Source organism: Giraffa tippelskirchi, chromosome X (genome assembly GCF_054371585.1).
Source record: "Giraffa tippelskirchi isolate mGirTip1 chromosome X, T2T-mGirTip1v1.2.pri, whole genome shotgun sequence".
Lineage (NCBI taxonomy): Eukaryota > Metazoa > Chordata > Mammalia > Artiodactyla > Giraffidae > Giraffa > Giraffa tippelskirchi.
The window spans coordinates 63,954,547-63,976,224 of NC_137289.1; the positions used below are offsets into that span (position 1 = coordinate 63,954,547).

Consider the following 21,678-nt stretch of genomic DNA (forward strand, 5'->3'; position numbering starts at 1 on the left):
AGAGTCGGACACGACTGAGCGACTGAACTGAACTGAGTCCCACCGGGAAGGTCAGCTCATATACCTTCTAGCTTATCTTATAATTTTCCTACTAGTGAAACCTAGTAGGATCCTGTGAGACTCCTGGGTATGGAAGCCTTTTTGCATTCACCTTTTCTTGTTTGAAGGGAATAAATTACAGCCTCCATGACCTTCTCTGAGTTCCAAAGGACAGATTACAACAGCTGCTAATGAGGGAAGGGGGGGGGACACAGAGACAAAGGAGGAACAGCCAGGAAACAATAGGGGCAGGAAACAGCCTTGGGGCAGGGTCCTGGTTCCACCTCAAGGGATTTGTTTTTCAGCTGCTCAGTCCTGTCCTACTCTTTGTGACCCCATGGACTGCAACACATCAGGCTTCCCTGTCCTTCACCATCTCCCAGCGAAGAGGAAAAGTTAAAATTTTACACAAACTCCTTCTCCTTTTGCCTCTGTAACTCAGCTTGCCCCTTGCAAAGTCTAGATAACGTAGGTCACGTAGTCTCAGAAAGTGGGGACTTGCAATACTAGGAACTGGAGTTTATCTCACTCACCCTTGTCCTGTTCTTTGCAATCACCCAGCCCCTGCAAACCTGCTTAATCACACCTGTCCAGGTAAGGCATACCCCTCCCCATCTTGACCACTGTTCACGAGCGCACGAAACCCCTTAGTTTAAACCAGCCTATTAAGAGCTAGTGGTGTCCACTACAGTCTGTCTATAAAACTTCTGTAATCCCTTTGTTTGGGGATCAGAGCTTGGAGTGTAAACTCCTCTGGGCCCACTGGCATAATAAACCTGAGTTCTCCAACTCTCCGAGTGTGGTGCTTGGTTTCTAGAGTACTGGTTTCTGCAACACCAGAGGTTTCTCAAACTCATATCCATTGAGTCAGTGATGCCATCCAACCATCTCATCCTCTGCCGTCCCCTTCTCCTCCCGCCTTCAATCTTTCCCAGCATTAGGGTATTTTCTAATGAGTCAGCTCTTCGCATCAGGTGGCCAAATTATTAGAGTTTCAGCATCAGTCCTTCAGTGAATATTAAGGATTGATTACTTTAGGAGTGACTGGTTTGATCTCCATGCAGTCCAAGGGACTCTCAAGTCTTCTCCAACACCACCGGTCAAAACCATCAATTCTTTAATGCTCAGCCTTCTTAATGGTCCAACTCTCACATCCACACATGACTAATGGAAAAACCATAGCTTTAATTAGATGGACCTTTGTTAGAAAAGTAATGTCTCTGCTTTTTAATATGCTGTCTAGATTTCTCATAGCTTTTCTTCCATGGAATAAGTGTCTTTTAAATTCATGGCTGCAGTCACCATCTGCAGTGATTTTGGATCCCAAGAAAATAAATAAAGAAAATAAAGTAAAGTAAAGTAAAATCTCTCACTGTTTCCATTGTTTCCCCATCAAATGCCATGAAGTGATGGGACGGGATGCTATGATATTAGTTTTTTGAATGTTGAGTTTTAAGCCAGCTTTTGCACTCTCCTCCTTCACTCTCATCAACAGGGTCTTTAGTTTTTCTTTGCTTTTTGTCATAAGGATGGTGTCATCTGCATATCTGAGGTTGATATTTCTCCTGGCCATCTTTTTTTTTTAATTTAAATTTACTTATTTATCTATTTTTTACTTTACAATATTGTATTGTATTGGTTTTGCCATACATTGACATGAATCTGCCATGGGTGTACATGTGTTCCCCTTCCCAAACCCCCCTCCCACCTCCCTCCCCATCCCATCCCTCTGGGTCATCCCAGTGCACCAGCCCTGAGCACCCTGTATCATGCATTGAACCTGGACTGGCAATTCATTTCACAAATGATAATTTGCATGCTTCAATGCCATTCTCCCATATCATCCCACCCTCGCCCTGCACATACCCTGATCCAAATTATCAACTCCATCCTTGAACCATTGCTATAAAACTCCTCACCAAATCCTCCTGGGTTGGGCCACATAGTTTGGTGGGGCCTGAGCCCACTGTGTCCCTCTTTGCCTGGTAAATCAATAAAGCTATTCTTTCCTACTTCACCCAAAACTCTGTTTCTGAGATTTGATCTGGCACCAGTGCACAGAAGCTGAATTTCAGCATAATTTCCTGGTGGTTGGAAATAAATTTAATAACTTATGTATGGGGAACACTTAGTTGAAAAATTCTAAATGAGGTGTTATTGCTAGAACTAAAGATAATGTATTTTGTTTCCTGGTTCTAGTTATTACTAGACTTTAATGAGAAAAGTAGGTATTAAACTGATTTTGTTGGTACTGGCACAAAGAGAGAAATATAGATCAATGGAACAAAATAGAAAGCCCAGAGATAAACCCATGCACATATGGACACCTTATCTTCGACAAAGGAGGCAAGAATATACAATGGAGAAAAGACAATCTCTTTAACAAGTGGTGCTGGGAAAACTGGTCAACCACTTGTAAAAGAATGAAACTAGATCACTTCCTGACACCGTACACAAAAATAAACTCAAAATGGATTAAAGATCTAAACGTAAGACCAGAAACTATAAAACTCCTAGAGGAAAACATAGGCAAAACACACTCCGACATAAATCACAGCAGGATCCTCCGTGACCCACCTCCCAGAATATTGTAAATAGAAGCAAAAATAAACAAATGGGACCTAATTAAAATTAAAAGCTTTTGCACAACAAAGGAAACTATAAGCAAGGTGAAAAGACAGCCTTCAGAATGGGAGAAAATAATAGCAAACGAAGCAACAGACAAACAATTAATCTCAAAAATATACAAGCAACTTCTGCAGCTGAATTCCAGAAAAATAAACGACCCAATCAAAAAATGGGCCAAAGAACTAAACAGACATTTCTCCAAAGAAGACACACAGATGGCTAACAAACACATGAAAAGATGCTCAACATCACTCATTATTAGAGAAATGCAAATCAAAACCACAATGAGGTATCATTTCACACCAGTCAGAATGGCTGCTATCCAAAAGTCTACAAGCAATAAATGCTGGAGAAGGTGTGGAGAAAAGGGAACCCTCTTACACTGTTGGTGGGAATGCAAACTAGTACAGCCACTATGGAGAACAGTGTGGAGATTCCTTCAAAAACTGGGAATAGAACTGCCATATGACCCAGCAATCCCACTGCTGGGCATACACACTGAGGAAACCAGAATTGAAAGAGACGCGTGTACCCCAGTGTTCATCGCAGCACTGTTTACAATAGCCAGGACATGGAAGCAACCTAGATGTCCATCAGCAGACGAATGGATAAGGAAGCTGTGGTACATATACACAATGGAATATTACTCAGCCATTAAAAAAAATACATTTGAATCGGTTCTACTGAGATGGATGAAACTGGAGCCCATTATACAGAGTGAAGTAAGCCAGAAAGAAAAACAATACAGTATACTAATGCATATATATGGAATTTGAAAGATGGTAACGATAACCCTATATGCGAGACAGAATAAGAGACACAGATGCATAGAACAATTTTATAGACTCTGAGGGAGAAGGTGAGGGTGGGACGTTCTGGGACAATAGCATTGAAACATGTATATTATCATATGTGAAACAGAACACCATTCCATGTTCGATGCATGAGACAAGGGCTCAGGGCCAGGGCAATGGGATGACCCAGAGGGATGGGATGCGGAGGGAGATGGGTGGGGGGTCCAGGAAGGGGAACACATGTAAACCCATGGCTGATTCATGTCAATGTATGGCAAAAACTATTACAATATTGTAAGGTAATTAGCCTCCAACTAAAATAAATAAATTTATAAAAAAAAAAAATAAAAAAAAGACCCAAACACCAGAGAGACAGAGACTCTTTAAAAAAATAAAAATAAAAAAAAAATAAACTGATTTTGTTAATATTTTCAGTGTTAGCTATCACATTGTCTTCGATTTTTAAAGGGTAATATCCAGCTTGCCATAAACAATTCTGAAAACATAGAGAAATATTTTTAGAAACACTTAGGATATCTTAAGGAGTAGGGAATGGCCACCCACTCCAGTATTCTTGCCTGGAAAATTCCACAGGCAGAGGTGCCTGGCAAGGTGCAGTCCATGGGGCCATAAAGAGTTGGACATGATTGAGCAACTGAGCACACATACATGGTATCTTAAAATTTTATAATATTAATCTAAAATGTGTACACATTTTAAAACCATGTATACCAGTAGGCATTTTTCTCATGTTGGGGAATGTGAGTTTTCTTTATCCATGTATGCCATTATTACATCTTCCTTTAGTTCCTTACAATACAATATTTACCTTTTTTATACAAGGAACAATAATATCAGAAAAATAGGGCACCTACTTCTGGCCCAAAGTAAACAGTCAAACAGAATACAAGTTGATAGGTGACACTATTTTCTAAAGAAGAATTCAATGATGCCTGTATAACACAGTAAAATCTGTTCTCTGGCATAGCTGGGGAATGAGATATTCTGGTCAAATATTCTGCTTAATAATGTTACCATATATTTTACATGGATTGCATATTTTCAAAGAGTTGCAATAGCTCAAAATAAACCTAAGGCTATGTAGCCAGGGTGGTCCCAGCTGAGCTCAAAGGGAATTATCTGGGTGTGTGTGATTAAACAGAGGGAACTGGTGGGACCTTAGGGCTCTATTTGCATGAAAGGATTTATACTGGTGCTTTATTTATCCCTGACTTCTAGGAAAAGGAAGATTCCTTCCTAGTTGCCTTAAGGAAAGGGAGGAAGGATGGCAATGGAGGGGTTTATAAGTCTTAGGATCCCCTTTAGGTCTCTAGAACATGAAAAAAAATTAATTATCCAAGGAGAAAGGAATTAGAAGAAAAAAGAAACTTTTTAAGAAGGGTCCTCGAAGCATGGTTTTGTCTGCACTGAGCATAACCCCATAGTCTAGTACTGCAAGGATTGATGGTAAAATTGGAGCATCAGGAGACTGCAACCTTGGTTGAGATGTGGGCATAATCATTGAGGGCAACCCAAGTAGCTATGCCAGCAAAAGGTATTCAGCAGAGGGGAGTGGGAGCTGTAGGACAGAAAGGGCACAACTTTGTCTTTGTTCAGTGCTATATTCTTATCAGCCTAGAATAGTAGGCACCCTAGAATAGCAGGCACTCAAATATTTGTGGGCAAGTATCAAGTAGTGACTATAGATGACATGTTTTTGAGCCCAAACGAAATGACTCTATTGTACTGTGGAGTGGAGACTTTGCAGAGAGCTTGAGTCCTGCCAATAGGGGTAAAGGATAAATAATTGCAGATATTTGGATCATTGTTACTAGGGTAAACATATGACTTCTTAGGTGATGAGACACTTTGCTTCAAATAAAACTATACTATTGAAGAGGCACAGAAACATCTTTGCTGTTTCTCAAGGGCATCTTCATAATGTTTTGAAAGTAAAAGTGTTACTCAGTCAGTTGTGTCCAGCTCTTGCAACTCCATGGACTGTAGCCCTCAAGGCTCCTCTGACCATGGAATTCTCCACGCAGGAATACTGGAATAGGTTGTCATTTCCTTCTCCAGGGGATCTTCCCAACCCAGGGATTGAACCCATGTCTCCTGCTTGGTAGGCAGATTCTTTACCATCTGAGCCACCAGGGAAGCACTTATAATACTAATTACCATTTTATTGGCAAAGCAAAGATGCATCAATTTATGAAGCATCTAATAGATTTTGGATAATGGAACTCTACATAATAGATTTTATATTACTGATGAAGACTCTTCTTTGTTAAAGAACATATTTGGTTTCTTACATAAGTCCACCATTTTTACAATATTGCCTTAAATTTTCCTTTAAATGTCAAGTGCTTTGTGAATTGAAGGCTTAAAAATATGTCAAAATAACTTAAGTCTTCTTGGATCAGGAATTATATGCACAATCCTATATGCAAAAATTGATCCTCATTTCTTTAAAGGCAAATTGCCTTTAATGAATGAATAAAATGTTCTGCTGCTACTGCTGCTGCTAAGTCGCTTCAGTCATGTCCAACTCTGTGTGACCCCATAGACGGCAGCCCACCAGGCTCCACCATCCCTGGGATTCTCCAGGCAAGAACACTGGAGTGGGTTGCCATTTCCTTCTCCAGTGCATGAAAGGGAAAAGTGAAAGTGAAGTCGCTCAGTCGTGTCCGACTCTTAGTGACCCCATGGACTGTAGCCTACCAGGCTCCTCCGTCCATGGGATTTTCCAGGCAAGAGTACTGGAGTGGGGTGCCATTGCCTTCTCCGATAAAATGTTCTATATATCACCAATTTAGTTGTTTGAGTCTAAGTAAATGCAGATATTCACCTTGGTTTCCAGTTATAGTTCAGATTTAGATATGACTGAGGCTTTGTAAAGAGGAAAATGGCTTGAGGAAAATGAGAGCTTCTCAAGATTAACTAATCTCCACAAGCCAAAATGGCTACAAGGAGCTCTCAAATAAGGTTACACTTTATTTATTTATTTATTTTTTAATTTATTTATTTTAGTTGGGGGCTAATTACTTTCAAATAAAGTTACACTTTATTTTTTTTTTTATAAATTTATTTATTTTAGTTGGGGGCTAATTACTTTACAATATTGTAATAGTTTTTGCCATACATTGACATGAATCAGCCATGGGTTTACATGTGTTCCCCTTCCTGGACCCCCCACCCACCTCCCTCCCCATCCCATCCTTCTGGATCATCCCATTGCCCCGGCCCTGAGCCCTTGTCACATGCATCGAACATGGAATGGTGTTCTGTTTCACATATGATAATATACATGTTTCAATGCTATTCTCCCAGAACGTCCCACCCTCACCTTCTCCCTCAGAGTCCATAAAATTGTTCCATGCATCTGTGTCTCTTATTCTGTCTCGCATATAGGGTTATCGTTACCATCTTTCAAATTCCATATATATGCATTAGTATACTGTATTGTTGTTTTTCTTTCTGGCTTACTTCACTCTGTATAATGGGCTCCAGTTTCATCCATCTCAGTAAAGAACAATTACTTTAAGACAGAAGAAAGGACATCCCTAACTGAGAATTAAGAGTGACTTCAGTTGTCAGAACTGCTGATGCTGCACTAGCTACAGGAGCGATTAACACAGGATGACGATCATACATTCGCCTCTGAGCCTTCATCTAGTTTTGATGCTGTGCTCCCCAAATTTCTCTCTGTTTTAAGAGGTTTGGGTCCTCTTAGGCACTTCCTGTTGTTTTGTTCTGCTGCTTCCACACTGTCCATACCTGACTTTTCCCAGTCTGGGAGGAGAGTTCAAGTTTGGTGATTATGGCTTATTCAGCCAAACTTAGGATGGTCTGGGCTTAAGGTAATCTTTGTTCTTTTGAAAACTACTTTAATTTTCAACATTTTGATCTTATCCTGAGGACACAAGTCATTAAAGAATGTTGAGTCAGGAAAGTACCATTATCTTGTTTGGTGTTTTAAGTTTTACTCTGACTGTAATGTGGGGAACAGATTAGAAGTTAGAAACGGTAAGAGATGGAGGCAGAGAGACCAGTCAGATCATCATTGTAATAGTCCAACTGAGAGATGGTGGGGGGCCAGAACTAAAGTAGAGTCAGCGGGTTTGGAGAGAAACGTGTGAAGACTAAAGATTTAGGAGGTAGAAGCAACAAGGGACTTCCCAGGTGGCAGAGTAGTAAAGAATACTTCTGCCAATGCAGGAGATGCGAGTTCAATTCCTGGGTCAGGAATATCCCCTAGAATAGGAAATGGCAATCCACTCTAGCATTCTTGCCTGGAAAATTCAATGGACAGAGGACCCTGGTGGGTTATAGTTCATGGGGGTGCAAAGAATTGGACATGACTGAGCAACTGAGCATGAGAAGCAACAAGATTGAACAATGGCATAGAACTCTGATTTATAGATATCACTTAACCTCCTAACACTTGACCATTTTAATGGTCATCTAAGAGGTGGTGAAAAATGGTTAAAATCTTGATTTTTCAAAAAAATTGTTTGTTAGATGAACAGTAGCAAATACTTATTTTGTTGAGAAATCTGCTAGCATTCTTAACAGTAATAATAACATTTTCTTAAGTTAGGTCAATGAATCTAATAATCTTATAAAGCCCTGTTCCTCTATTTCTAGTATATGAGGATGCTCACACAATGAATATTTACTGAGTGCCTGGGTAACAGATTGTTCTTTAAAAAACAAAGCAAAACAAAAACACAGAAGCAACAGGAAACTGACAGAATTAAAAGAGAAAATAAATATTTTTTATAATTTATTTGGAGCTATGAAAGTTATTGAAGTATAATACTTGCCTCGAACATTTCCCAACAGCTGAAATTAATTTTTATGCCTAAGCAAGATACTGCATGGTGGTGAAACATATAAGGTTCACTGATTTTGAATATTCTATTCAAAATATCTCGAAAGAAAAAAAGACTGTGCAGTCAATTTTTGAACTAGTAGAATGACTGAAGCATAAAGGAGAATAAGCAAAACAGATGTTTCAATATTGTATAAATATGGAATTCAATTTTCTTCCACAAAATATTCAACTTAATTTTAGGAGTTATTAATTAACCTTGCCTGTATTAATAAGGAGTTTTAAAAACTTTCCTGCTCTCAGAGAAGCTAGCTAGAAAGAGTCTTAATTCTGAATTTAGAAATGTTTCCAATTATATATATCCTTATGTCAATATAGGACATGCAACTGAACATCTAGAATATCCTTATTAGTTGAGTAGTATATAATAGGAATGATATGAATAATTTATAGAGCAACATCTCATAGATATCCAATTGTGCTTTCATTCATTTGAATGTGATTATTTTGAAAAAGGTCTTAGTCTATAATGTTCTCCCTTTATGTTTATTTCCATTTGCACCATCCTTTAGAGGCTATCTCTTTTAGGAAGATTTTTTTTTTTTTTTTGTATCTGCATTTGTTTAGGCTCAGAGGGTAAAAGCGTCTGCCTGCAATGCAAGAGACCCAGGTTCGATCCCTGGTTCGGGAAGATCCCCTGGAGAAGGAAATGGCAACCCACTCCAGTACTCTTGCCTGGAAAATCCGATGGATGGAGAAGCCTGGTAGGCTACAGTCCATGGGGTTGCAAAGAGTCGGACACGACTGAGTGACTTCACACACTTCACTTGTTTATGCTATACATGCCAAATAGATCTCCGAAGATGAAACTCTGAGCTCATTTGGAAGTAATTTTTGGTAGCACATGAATCAGAACTCTTATTTTCTTCTTAGCACTACTGGTATTTTATTGCTTCCATCTATAGTCCAATATGCTTTTAAGTGCCAAGAACCCTGAGGCCAAACACACAAAGCACTAAGAAAATGGGAACTTTTGGCGATGACAACTTTGGCCTCTCTTTCAGGGCTATTCCCTCCCCTGGGAGAGTAAAATCACTTTAAGTGCACTATGAAACAGGGACATGATGAGCACAGATGATTGACTGAAGTTGGTGCTGTTGATTTAGGAGTCTTCAGCTTATAGGTCAGATGTAAAACCCTTAAACCTGCTTGTCAAAGTCAGCTTGTCAAAGTCCTATGGATTTTTCCAGACTGCCTAAATGTCACTTTTTCTTTGACAGCTTCTCTGGGCAGCTCTGGCAGGGTTAGGCAGCTCCTCTTTTGTATTATTATAGCACCCTGATATATTCCTATAGCAGCACTGATCAAACTATATTGCATTTGTCCATAGCCCTGCACTCATGGATAGAAAGAAACCATTCTCTTCCTTTTATCTCTGGACTAGAGCATTACCAAAATCAAGCTGGCTCTCAACAAGTAATAATTGAATGGATGGGCAAAGAATGACTAGTAATACTCTCCATATGCAGAGAATGGGTTATGAAGTGTTCTCACATCGTGGTGAGGAAGACATGGAAGGAATTATGACCCATATTTTATAAATGAGGAAACCCCAGAGACGTTATATGACTAATCCAACTTCAAAACAGCTAAAAAGTTGCATATCTACTTTTCATGCAAGTAAGTTGACAAGGATTTGTAAATAGAAGAAGTAGTGTTCAGTAGGACAGATGGCAATGGTTGACAAAAGATACAGTGTAGGAGTGGTTAAATGTTATGAAAGCTCCCAAACTCTTAGCAGGTTCTCAAGAAGGTAACTTCCACGCACACAAAACTGGACTTCAGATATTTACAACGAGAATGATTTGTGACAAATAAATCATTTCCCTGTACTCAAGCTACACCCACAGTGAAGCCAGGAGACAAAGAGACATACCCTGTTTATGTATGTAGTACAAATATCTCTCTCTCAAATTCCCAACATGAATCATAGACTCTAAAAAGAAAGAAGTTCTTAGAGATCAGTAGTGTAATTCTGTCATGTCCTAACTAACTTACTAGCTAACTAGCTAGAAAGATAAATGACTTAACCTAACCACATAGCTTATTTGTGAGAGCACCAGGACATATAATCAGTTCTTCTTATCATTAATATCCTTAGCTTTTTAAAATTTAGTTATGTTGAGAGATAATATAACTATAGCTCTTAGGAAGTCTTCTAAGCAACTGGATAATAAGACTAAATATAGGCTGTCACAGAAGAATTGTCCTTAAATAAATGCTGCAACATGAGAGAAGTATAGCAAATTTTACTCAGTGTCCATGTATTGGGGAGGTGAGAGGCACATAATATGACAAGCAGTGTTTTAGGATCCCATTCATGTTAAAACAAAATCCTTTTTCATAGAGATTGACGACATTAATTACATTTATTTATGCCTTTATTCACTCATAGACATTGATGCTATCCAAACAATTATTTGATTTCTCTTTTCCGTGTGTCAATTGAAGTGTATTTACTAGTCCCCAATCCTTTTAACAGATTTTTTATTCTTTTCAAAAGTAATTCAAGTAGTTATAACCTGAGTGTGTTCCTATGTTCATGTCGTATTTACAACTTCAAAGTTTTGAAGAAAACAACTCTACCAATAGAACACATTTTACTAGTAAAAAATAAAATAGGCATGCCTATTAAGGGGCAAAGAACGAAGGCCAAACTAAGCTAACATTCTCAGTAAAAATTAAGACAAATGATCATATTTATGAAAGTTTTTCATTTAGTTTCTATTACCAAAGCTGGGGTGTGCTCTGGGTCACATGTCCTAAATCAGCAGATGAAAGCAAATGTTTTCTACAAGTATCTTTGTAGCTCATAAACTGTGTAAATGACACCAAAATCAAATTATTTCATGGGGCCAACACCATCAATTAAAAGAGAGAGCCTTATTTAGCAAAAAATCGCTTTGAGGATAGAAACATACCTCAAACTGCAGTGAATTAGTTTGTTGACAGATCTTCCTGCTGGGCATAATTGCTAGAATTCCTTCTTTTAAAAGTGGACTTGTTCAATATCAACTATTGTGCATATCTTTATGTTATGATCATAATCAGAGACTGTGCTTTACTATGCCTTCACTGAATGTAAAGAAGTATTTCCACAGCATTTATACAACAAAGCTTTTGCTTTCCTCTAGCATCATAACTGGCACCCTGATGATCTACCTCCAATTAATGCTAATATTTACTGTTACCCCCAAGAGTTACAGTTTGAAGGAGAGCCCACATTCTTAAAGAAACTTTAGGTATTCCAGGTCATTTATATCGTCCAATTTAGAATCAGTTTCTCATCTAGACTGTGAAAGAAACTAGTTCATCAATCACAGCATTTTAATGCATTGAGTAAAAAATGATTTTAGATGTTAATTTTTAAGCTAGGTCAAATTATAATATCATGCTATTTAAAGAATCAGGGTCATTTGAGTACCAACTCATTCATTTTCTATAAAATTTCAGCAGGAAAATTCCCATGTGTGCCTAAAGTTGAAGATAATTCATTTAGGTTCCCATTATATGGTAAGCCAGCCAATAATTTTTATCTATGTCACAGGTATAAAATATCTGTCAATTCCTGTTAAAGGACTATAACATGAAATCAACGTTGTCAATAGGTACATAAAATAAAATTCTTATGGAAGAAACCATTTAAAAACCAAAGCAACAAGCCTTGCAAGACTTTAAGACATATTACTCACCAGGAACAAAGTTCGAAAGTTGCTGAGATCACCAAAGAATTCTTCTATGCTCACGGTCTTAGAGTCAAAAACGAAGTATTCACCAAGATTCTCATAGAGCTTTACCATGTTGTTGTGCATGGTGAGTAGTTTTTCATACTGGTCTCTGGCGCTCTTTGTAAAGCTGTAGCTTTCTGTTAAGGAACATGATCCACATAGTACCTTGAAGGCAATCATTAGATGTTAAGATTGAATTATACCATCATTTCTGTAAATACTTCTGCATTACTTTGCTAAGGTTACCATGACAAAATACCACAGACTGGGTAACTTAACAGAAATTCATTTTCTCATAGTTTAACAGGCCAGCAATCCAATATTACGCTGTCAGAATATCTGTTTTCTTCTGTGACCTCTCTCCTTGGCTTGCAGATGACTGCCTTCTTGCTGTGTCCTTACCTGGTGGTCCCTCTGTCCTTGCTGTCTGTGTCCTAATCTCTTCATAAGAGGACGCTAGTTATATTGTATTAGGGCCCACCCTAAGGACCTCATTTTAACTTACTTACCTCTCTAAATATCCTATGTTCAAATAGTCACATTTGGAAGTTTTGAGAGTTAGGGCTTCAACATATGAATTTGGAGTGGTGGGGTACAATTCAGCCCATAACAACTTGCTGGAGTCATTATATTGTTTAGTGAGCTTTGAAAATCTATAAATGAGGCCAAACTATTTAAGGTATAACCACGAACATGTTTGCTCAGTGAAAGCACAGAAGTACAAACATCAGAAAACTGCCTCATATCTTTTTATGAACTAGATAAGGTAAAAGGAAATAGCAACAAAAACTTGGGGGGAAAGTATGTATTTTCTGTGTTAAATACACATTCTATATAGGTAAAGAGGTTACAGCGAATTCTGTATACAGGTTATGTATCTGTATGTGTGTATATACATATACATATATCCCATATGAAGAGGGGGAAGGAAAGGGAGAGAAAGATGGGAGGACAGGAGGAACTATGGAGAGAAAGGGAGAAGAAGGGAGGGGAGAGAGGGGGAGAGAGACATTCTACTGTATCTCTAGAACCTTAATCACCTAAATGGCTTTTTAGGACCCAAAATGCTGTTTGATGAGCCTGAGCCCAGGGCCCTGAGGATTATAATTCTAATGTTCCCAGACGTTGCTGTGACTGCCAGTCATGTATAACCCAGTAGGACCACATGAGGCCTTTCCATGACAGACCTCATCCTCATATTCTCTGCTTTAGCTCCTCTCTGAATGAAGTACCTAGATAATAGTATCTGTTGCACATTTTCTACGTTGTTTTACAAATGCTAAAACCCCCACCAAGTGTAAGATATTTAACTACTTGATGACCTTGTGCACTTAGCCCCCAGGTCTACTGGAGCCTAAGGATTGGTGACATTAACCCTTGTGATACCACGCTGTTACTTTACCATCAACCAACCAACCAACCAAGAGAATAGTACATGAGTTGATCACATACCCTGAGACACACCTAAAGAGGTGATTTTCTATATATCTTGCATAATCAGGAATAAAGTTGATAATTTCTTTCTATAAATATACATAATGAGGTACATTTCAGTTCAGTTCAGTTTAGTCACTCAGTCGTATCTGACTCTTTGTGACCCCATGAACTGCAGCACACCAGGCCTCCCTGTCCATCACCAACTCCTGGAGTTTACCCAAACTCATGTCCATTGAGTTGGTGATGTCATCTAACTGTCTCATCCTCTGTCATCCCCTCTGGTTTCACAATGGAAGTCAGTAGGGAAATCAGACTATTTCTGGAAAATTACTTTGCAGCTGACATTTATGCGATATAGCAGGATTTTAAAAGTTGAGATGCCCCCCTTCCTATGTTCCTTCTTATGCTACTTGTTTTAGCATTCATATTAGCTACACCACAACCTGTTCCTTGCTAAGGAGTCACATTAAATCTTTCAATCCTCAAGTCCATTTTGCTGTCAATAGACCTGGAAGAATTAATGCATTTCTGACTTTACTTTCTTTTTACCAACAAAAGGGTTGCATGTAATGCTACCTGATTTTCCCTCTGAGAATATCATATTTGTTTGATTTTTAAGAGCGTGTTGAACATCCTGTTTGAAAGCTGCAGAAATAAGACAGTTCTCTTTATTTCTTACCACAGAATGAAAGTGAATTTTTGTTATCTAGTCTCTTTTGTCTAAATAAAACAGACTCATGCCAGACTTGCTAAGAACACACGCTTTGCAAAGGTCACTTACTTACATCCTATTTGCAGCAAGGTACTAAACCATGTGTACTTCAGAAGGCTCAACATCTGTACAACATGGAGAAAAAGCTAAAGATTAAAAAAAGGCAAAAACTGTACATTTCCCATTTATCATAACACAATTTTCTGCCAGCTAAAATATGCCCATGTGGTGATACACAATTTCACAAATTTGTTCTCCTAGAAGAGAAACTGATTTCAGAAATTGTGTCTGTATACCAAAGTGAGAAAATTTGAAAAAGTTCTGGGAAAGCTGTAGCTTAGAAATAATAACTGGAGAGCAGCCCAATCTCCAAGTCCTTCATCTCTCTTCACAGTGATTACTTTGTAAAAGGGATGGAGGGCATGAGTCAGCACTGAAATCTTTCACAATCACAACCCTGTCACCAAGTCCTACTTGGGATTCTGCAGATGCGAAAGAACTAGACACCATCATTTCCTTCCACTTCTTTATTTTCAGTCATTTTTTAAATTTTCTTTTTTGAGCAGCTACTAGATATAAGATACTGGTTAGTATTCTGCTAAGCACTGTACTCCATACAATGATCACTAAAACCTAATCCAGATCCCAAAGCAGTGTATAATATAACATTACAAACAATTCTACTTATTAATTTGCATTTGTACAGCTCTTTGCTATTTACAATACACTATGTTCCATATCCTTCAAACTACCTTGTGAAAAAGGCAGAGAAATATCACTATTCCAATTTTTAGAGTTGTGAAAAGTAGATAAAAGGCACTCATTTTATCAACAAAACTGCAAACATAATAAATTACATTCCTCCTCCCCCCCAAAAAGGCACTCATCCATCTAAGGTTAGAATGCAGTGAATGTGCCATCTCAAAACATGTCTTCTTGGCATAGATTATTTTGAGCTGATTGAGAAAGAGCAGACAGAGGAAAAGCTCTGAAAAGAGTAAAAGCTACCTTTTGAAAGGGAAATTTCCATTTATAAAGGAAATCTCCACTGGTTAAGGATGTGTTCCTCTGTGGACCAGGAAGAGAAAGTGAAAGAGAAAGTCACTCAGCGGGTCCAACCCTTTGTGACCCCATGGACTATACATTCCATGGAATTATCCAGGCTAGAATACTGGAGTGGGTAGTCATTCCCTTCTCCAGGGGATCTTCCCAACCCAGGGATTGAACCCAGGTCTCTCGCATTACAGGTGGATTCTTTACCAGCTGAGCTACCAGGAAGAGAAGGACGACTCTAAATCACCAGAGAATCAAGGATATCAAGAGTATCAGTGGTGAAGTTGCCTTTAGCTGAAGGTGGTATTTAAGCTGGTGACTTAGGCTACTTTGGGGACTCTCTCATTTTTTTCTGCGTATCTGCCACATATACATGAGGTATACATGTTTACTAACTTCTATCTAGTTTTCTCTTGTTACTCTGTCTTTATTACAGGGCAGCCAGGGGGTGGGTCCTGTCAATTGCTCAGAAGGGTAGAGAAAAAATTATTTTTCCTCCTCTAGAGTATACATCATGATAATCCCTTGCATGATACTAGTTTCACATTCTTTTCATATGGTAGAAGTGTATTATTTATAACGACAATGACCACGTTGCCAAATTCAACATTCACCCCTCTGTCCTCCTTTTGATGTCTAACCCACATGCAACATTTAGCCAGTTTTCTTAGTTTCTATGACACACACCCTCATGCTTAAAATGTTTTTCTCTTATCTCCTCTCCTTCTCTGACAACTTCCATAAAATGTTAGAGGACCCTGAGGGCTTGGTCCTGAGTCCTCTGTCTATAGTCTATCTAACTGACCTCAGCGATTCACATGACTTGAAATACCATCTACACTGATGACTCCCAAATTATACTTGTAGCCCCAGTCTCTCTTCTGAGATACTTCTATAATCAACTGCCTGCTTGTCATCTCTACCTTTTTTTTTTTTCATGGCCTCTATTGGTGTCTCAAATGTAAATCCTCTCCTGAAAAGCCTCTGATAGTTTCCCATGATATTTGTAACAAAATCCAATTTCATTCTCAAGCTTTATGAGGTTCTACATGATCTGGTTTTTACCCACCTCTGTAACCTAATCTCATCTCATTCTCCCTCTTAAGCAATATGCCCAGATTCATTAACCTTCTTTCTCTTCCATGTGCTGAGCAAGTTCTCATACCCAACCCAGGGCCCTCACACTTGCTCCTGTTTCTACCCAGAATGTTTCTTTTTCACCAGGTCATTCAACTTCAGCTCAACCATCACCTCCTCAGATATGCTTTTCCCAACCATCCAATATGAAATATACACTCCCATCACTATTTCTTTGGTCTATTTTATTTCATTCTGAGAACTTATCACTATGTGACATTATCATTTTTATTTATTTACCTGTTCATTGCCAATCTTTCCTCACTTAAAAATATAGCTGAAGAGAGCAGACCATGTCTGTCTTGTTGACCACTGCCTCTCTGAAAACAGCTCTTTTCTGTTTGCCCATTTCGGTTCCCCTCTAAAAGAACCTAACTACAGGAATGAGATCACTAGGCAATTTAACCTAACTCCTAACTCATGCTTTCCTGAATGCACACCACATCTTGCCTAACCTGTTGGTTATTTTCCTAGATAAAAAGAAGTGAGAATGAAGAATTAAGTAGTTATAGAAAGACTAGCTCTCTACCCTCAACTGTTCCATTAGTTATCCTGCTGGCAGATCATGCAGGCAGGACACCATCTGAAGAGAGACTCAACCAGTCTGCACACAATGGAGAATGATGCAGAATCCAACTGCCTGCCTTGATTATTCACTGAGATTCTTCCTCCTTTTCCCCTTCTAAAACTGTCATGGGCATATATACACTACCATGTATAAAACAGATAGCCAGTGGGAACTTGCTATATAACACAGAGAGCTCAGCCTGGTGCTCTTTGATATCCTAGAGAGGAGGGGAAAGAGGTTCAACAGGGAGGCTATATATATATATATATATATACACATACATATGGCTTAGTGCCAAGGAATTGATGATTTTGAACTATGGTGAGAGAGAAGATTCTTGAGAGTCCCTTGGACAGCCTTTGGACTAGGGAAGTCCCAGCCCCTTTTCTTCTTACCTCTCTCCTCCTTACCTTCTCATTTACCCAAGAGCATACAGTTAATTCCTTGGACTGCCAGGGGATCAAAGCAGTTAATCCTAAAGGAAAAAAAACCCTGAATATTCATTGGAAGGACTGGTGCTGAAGATGAAGCTTCAATATTTTGGCCACTGGTGCTGAAGTCAGATGTCAACAGCCGAATCACTGGAAAAGACCCTGATGCTGGGAAAGATTGAGGGCAAGAGGAGAAGGGGGAGACAGAGGATGAGATGGTTGGATGGCATCACTGACTCAATCAATGGACATGATTTTGAGCAAATTCAGGGGGATAGTGAAGGACAGGTAAGCCTGGCATGCTGTAGTTTATGGGGTCACAAAGAGTCAGGCACAACTTATCAACTGAAAAACAATGACTGATTCAGGCTTCCTAGGTGGTGCAGTGGTAAAGAATCTGCTTGCCAATGTAGGAGATTCAAGAGAGACAAGTTTGATACCTGGGTCAGGAAGATCCCCTGGAGGAGGAAATGGCAACCCACTACCATATACTTGTCTGGAAAATTCCATGGACAGAGGAGCCTGGCAGGCTCATGTGCATTTCTCAAAGATTCAGATGTGACTGAGCACACAGTACAGCATGGCTGATTCAGGTTATTGTACAGCAGAAACCAACACAACAGTGTAAAGCAATTATCTTCCAATTAAAAATTAAAAACAAAAAAAAGAAACAAATTATCACTGCTAAGCTGAATCTTGGGAGATGGTCTTGGGACATGAGTCCACCTTCTTCCCAGATTGCCAGCTTTTCTGATTAAAGCAACTCTCCTTTCTATTGATATTTGCCTCGAGTGGTGAACAGCCAAACCTTAAGTTTGGTAACATCACCAGCCCCTGAAGTGGTGTTTGACACACAGCAGAAATAGTAGCAGTGACAGAATAACTAAAATCAATAATAATACTAATAAAGATTATTATACCTAATCTTTTCTTAAAAAAATTTACTCTGTGGGAATCATTGTGAACACTTCCCATCAGTTCAGTTCAGTTCAGTCCCTCAGTCATGTCTGACTCTTTGCAACCCCATGGACTACAGCACGCCAGGCTTCCCTGTCCATCACCAACTTCTGGAGCGTGCTCAAACTCATGTTCATCGAGTCAGTGATGCCATCAAACCACTTCATCCTCGGTCATCCCCTTCTCCTTCTGCCTTTAATCTTTCCAAGCATCAGGCTCTTTTCCAATGAGTCACTTCTTTGCATCAGGTGGCCGAAGTATTGGAGTTTCAGCTTCAACATCAGTCCTTCCAATGAATATTCAGGACTGATTTCCTTTAGGATGGACTGGTTGGAACTCTTTGCAGTCCAAGGGACTCTCAAGAGTCTTCTCCAACACCACAGTTCAAAAGCATCAATTCTTCTGCCTCAACTTTCTTTATAGTCCAACTCTCACATGCATACATGACTACTGGAAAAACCACAGCTTTGATTAGACGGACCTTTGTTGACAAAGCAGTGTCTCTGCTTTTTAATATGCTGTCTAGGTTGGTCATAACTTTTCTTCCAAGGAGCAAGGGTCTTTTAATTTCATGGCTGCAGTCACCATCTGCAGTGAGGTTGGAGCCGAAAAAAATAAAGCCTGTCACTATTTCCATTGTTTCCCCATCTATTTCCCATGAAGTGATGGGACCAGATGTCATGATCTTAGTTTTCTGAATGTTGAGCTTTAAGCCAACTTTATCACTCTCCTCTTTCACTTTCATCAAGAGCTCTTTATGTCTTTGCTTTTTGCCATAAGGGTGGTGTCATCTGCATATCTGAGGTTATTGATATTTCTCCTGGCAATCTTGATTCCAGCTTGTGCTTCATCCAGTCCGGCATTTCTCATGAGGTATTCAGCTTTTAAGTTAAATGAGCAGGGTGACAATATACAGCCTTGATGCACTCCTTTCCCGATTTGGAACCAGTCTGTTGTTCCATGTCCAGTTCTAACTGTTGCTTCTTGACCTGCATAAAGATTTCTCAGGAGGCAGGTCAGGTGGTCTGGTATTCCCATCTCTTGAAGAATTTTCCACAGTTCATTGTGATCCACACAGTCAAAGGCTTTGGCATAGTCAATAAAGCAGAAGTAGATGTTTTTCTGGAACTCTCTTGCTTTTTTGATGATCCAATGAATGTTGGCAATTTGATCTCTGGTTCCTCTGCCTTTTTAAAATCCTTCTTGAGCATCTGCAATTTCACAGTTCATGTACTGCTGAAGCCTGGCTTGGAGAATTTTGAGTATTACTTTGCTAGCACGTGAGATGAGTGCAAATCTGTGGTAGTTTGAACATTCTTTGGCATTACCTTTCTTCAGGATTGGAATGAAAACTGACCTTTTCCAGTCTTGTGGCTATTGCTGAGTTTTCCAAATTTGCTGGCATATTGAGTGCAGCACTTTCACAGCATCATCTATTAGGATTTGAAATAGCTCAACTGGAATTCCATCACCTCCACTAGCTTTGTTCATAGAGATGCTTCCTAAGGCCCACTTGACTTTTCAGTCCAGGATGTCTGGCTCTAGGTGAGTGATCACACCATCATGGTTATCTGGGTCATGAAGATCTTTTTTGTATAGTTCTTCTGTGTATTCTTGCCACCTCTTCTTCATATCTTCTGCTTCTGTTAGTACTATACCATTTCTGTCCTTTATTGAGCCCATCTTTGCATGAAATGTTCCCTTGGTGTCTCTAATTTTCTTGAACAGATCTTTAGTCTTTTCCAGTCTATTGTTCTCCTCTATTTCTTTGCACTGATCACTGAGGAAGGCTTTCTTATCTCTCCTTGCTATTCTTTGGAACTCTGCATTCAAATGGGTATATCTTTCCTTTTCTCCTTTGCCTTTTGCTTCTCTTCTTTTCACAGCTAATTGTAAGCCCTCCTCAGGCAACCATTTTGCCTTTTTGCATTTCTTTTTCTTGGGGATGGTCTTGATCATTGCCTCCTGTACAATGTCATGAACCTCCATCTATAGTTCTTCAGGCATTCTATCAGATCTGATCCCTTGAAATTATTTGTCACTTCTACTGTATAAGGGATTTGATTTAGGTCATACCTGAATGGTTTAATGGTTTTCCCTACTTCTTCAATTTAAGTCTGAATTTGGCAATAAGGAGTTCATGTTCTGAGCCACAGTCATCACCTAGTCTTGTTTTTGCTGACTGTATAGAACTTATCCATCTTTGGCTGCAAAGTATATAATCAATCTGATTTCTTCCCTGATAGCTCAGTTGGTAAAGAATCCGCCTGCAGTGCAGGAGACCCCAGTTCGATTCCTTGGTCGGGAAGATCCACTGGAGAAGGGATAGTCTACCCACTCCAGTGTTCTTGGGTTTCCTTGTGGGTCAGCTGATAAAGAATCCGCTTGCAATGCTGGAGACCATTGTTCAGTCCCTGGGTTGAGAAGATCCCCTGGAGAAGGGAAAGTCTACCCCACTCCAGTATTCTCACCTGGAGAATTCCATGGACTGTATAGTCTATGGGGTTTCAAACAGTCAGACACAACTGAGCGATTTTCACACTTCCCATGGATTCATGCAATTAATCCTCATAACTGCTTTCTGAATTAAGAATTTACTCCAGGTCATACAGCTGGTATGGAGAAGGCAATGGCACCCCACTCCAGTACTCTTGCCTGGAAAATCCCATGGACAGAGGAGCCTGGTAGGCTGCAGTCCATGGGGTCGCTAAGAGTCAGACACGACTGAGCTACTTCACTTTCACTTTTCACTTTCATGCATTGGAGAAGGAAATGGCAACCCACTCCAGTGTTCTTGCCTGGAGAATCCCAGGGACGGAGGGGCCTGGTGGTCTGCCGTCTATGGGGTTGCACAGAGTCGGACACGACTGAAGTGACTTAGCAGCAGCATACAGCTGGTAAGTCACAGTAATGAGAGCAAACTGAGAATGGATCCATAACTCATATTCTTAACTGCTATGCCATACAGTTTCTCAAGAAATATTTAGTGAAAGAGTAAAGTCTCATTATAACACCAAATTGGAAGATGAGCCATGGAGTTGATTTGGGTACTTAGGAAACTAAAACCCTTCTTATAAATCTTAAGATAAAACAACAACAAATCTTATTTATAGAGAATACTTTAATAGTAATATGTTTGAAGACTTGATAAAAAAATTTAATCTCATCTATTTTCATCAATCTTGACATTTAAATTCATTTTTAAAGGTAGGCTTCAACATAGATATCCATCTACAGATGAATGGATAAAGATGTGGTACACATATACAATGGAATATTACTGAGCCATAAAACAAAAGG

General features: G+C 39.3%; 1 protein-coding gene across 10 annotated transcripts in view; it reads right to left on the reverse strand.

Moving 5' to 3' along the window:
- DIAPH2 (diaphanous related formin 2) overlaps nt 1-21,678 on the reverse strand; it is a 952,992-nt gene that overhangs the window by 229,941 nt on the left and 701,373 nt on the right. For 6 of the 10 annotated variants that reach the window (XM_081565331.1, XM_081565328.1, XM_081565327.1 and 3 more), the window contains one exon: nt 12,048-12,220. In XM_081565331.1, coding sequence (XP_081421457.1) covers nt 12,149-12,220 — 72 coding nt within the window. In that variant the 3' untranslated portion in view covers nt 12,048-12,148. The remainder of the gene's footprint in view (nt 1-12,047; nt 12,221-21,678) is intronic. The other 4 variants (XM_081565339.1, XM_081565337.1, XM_081565334.1 and 1 more) reach the window with 2 other exon arrangements.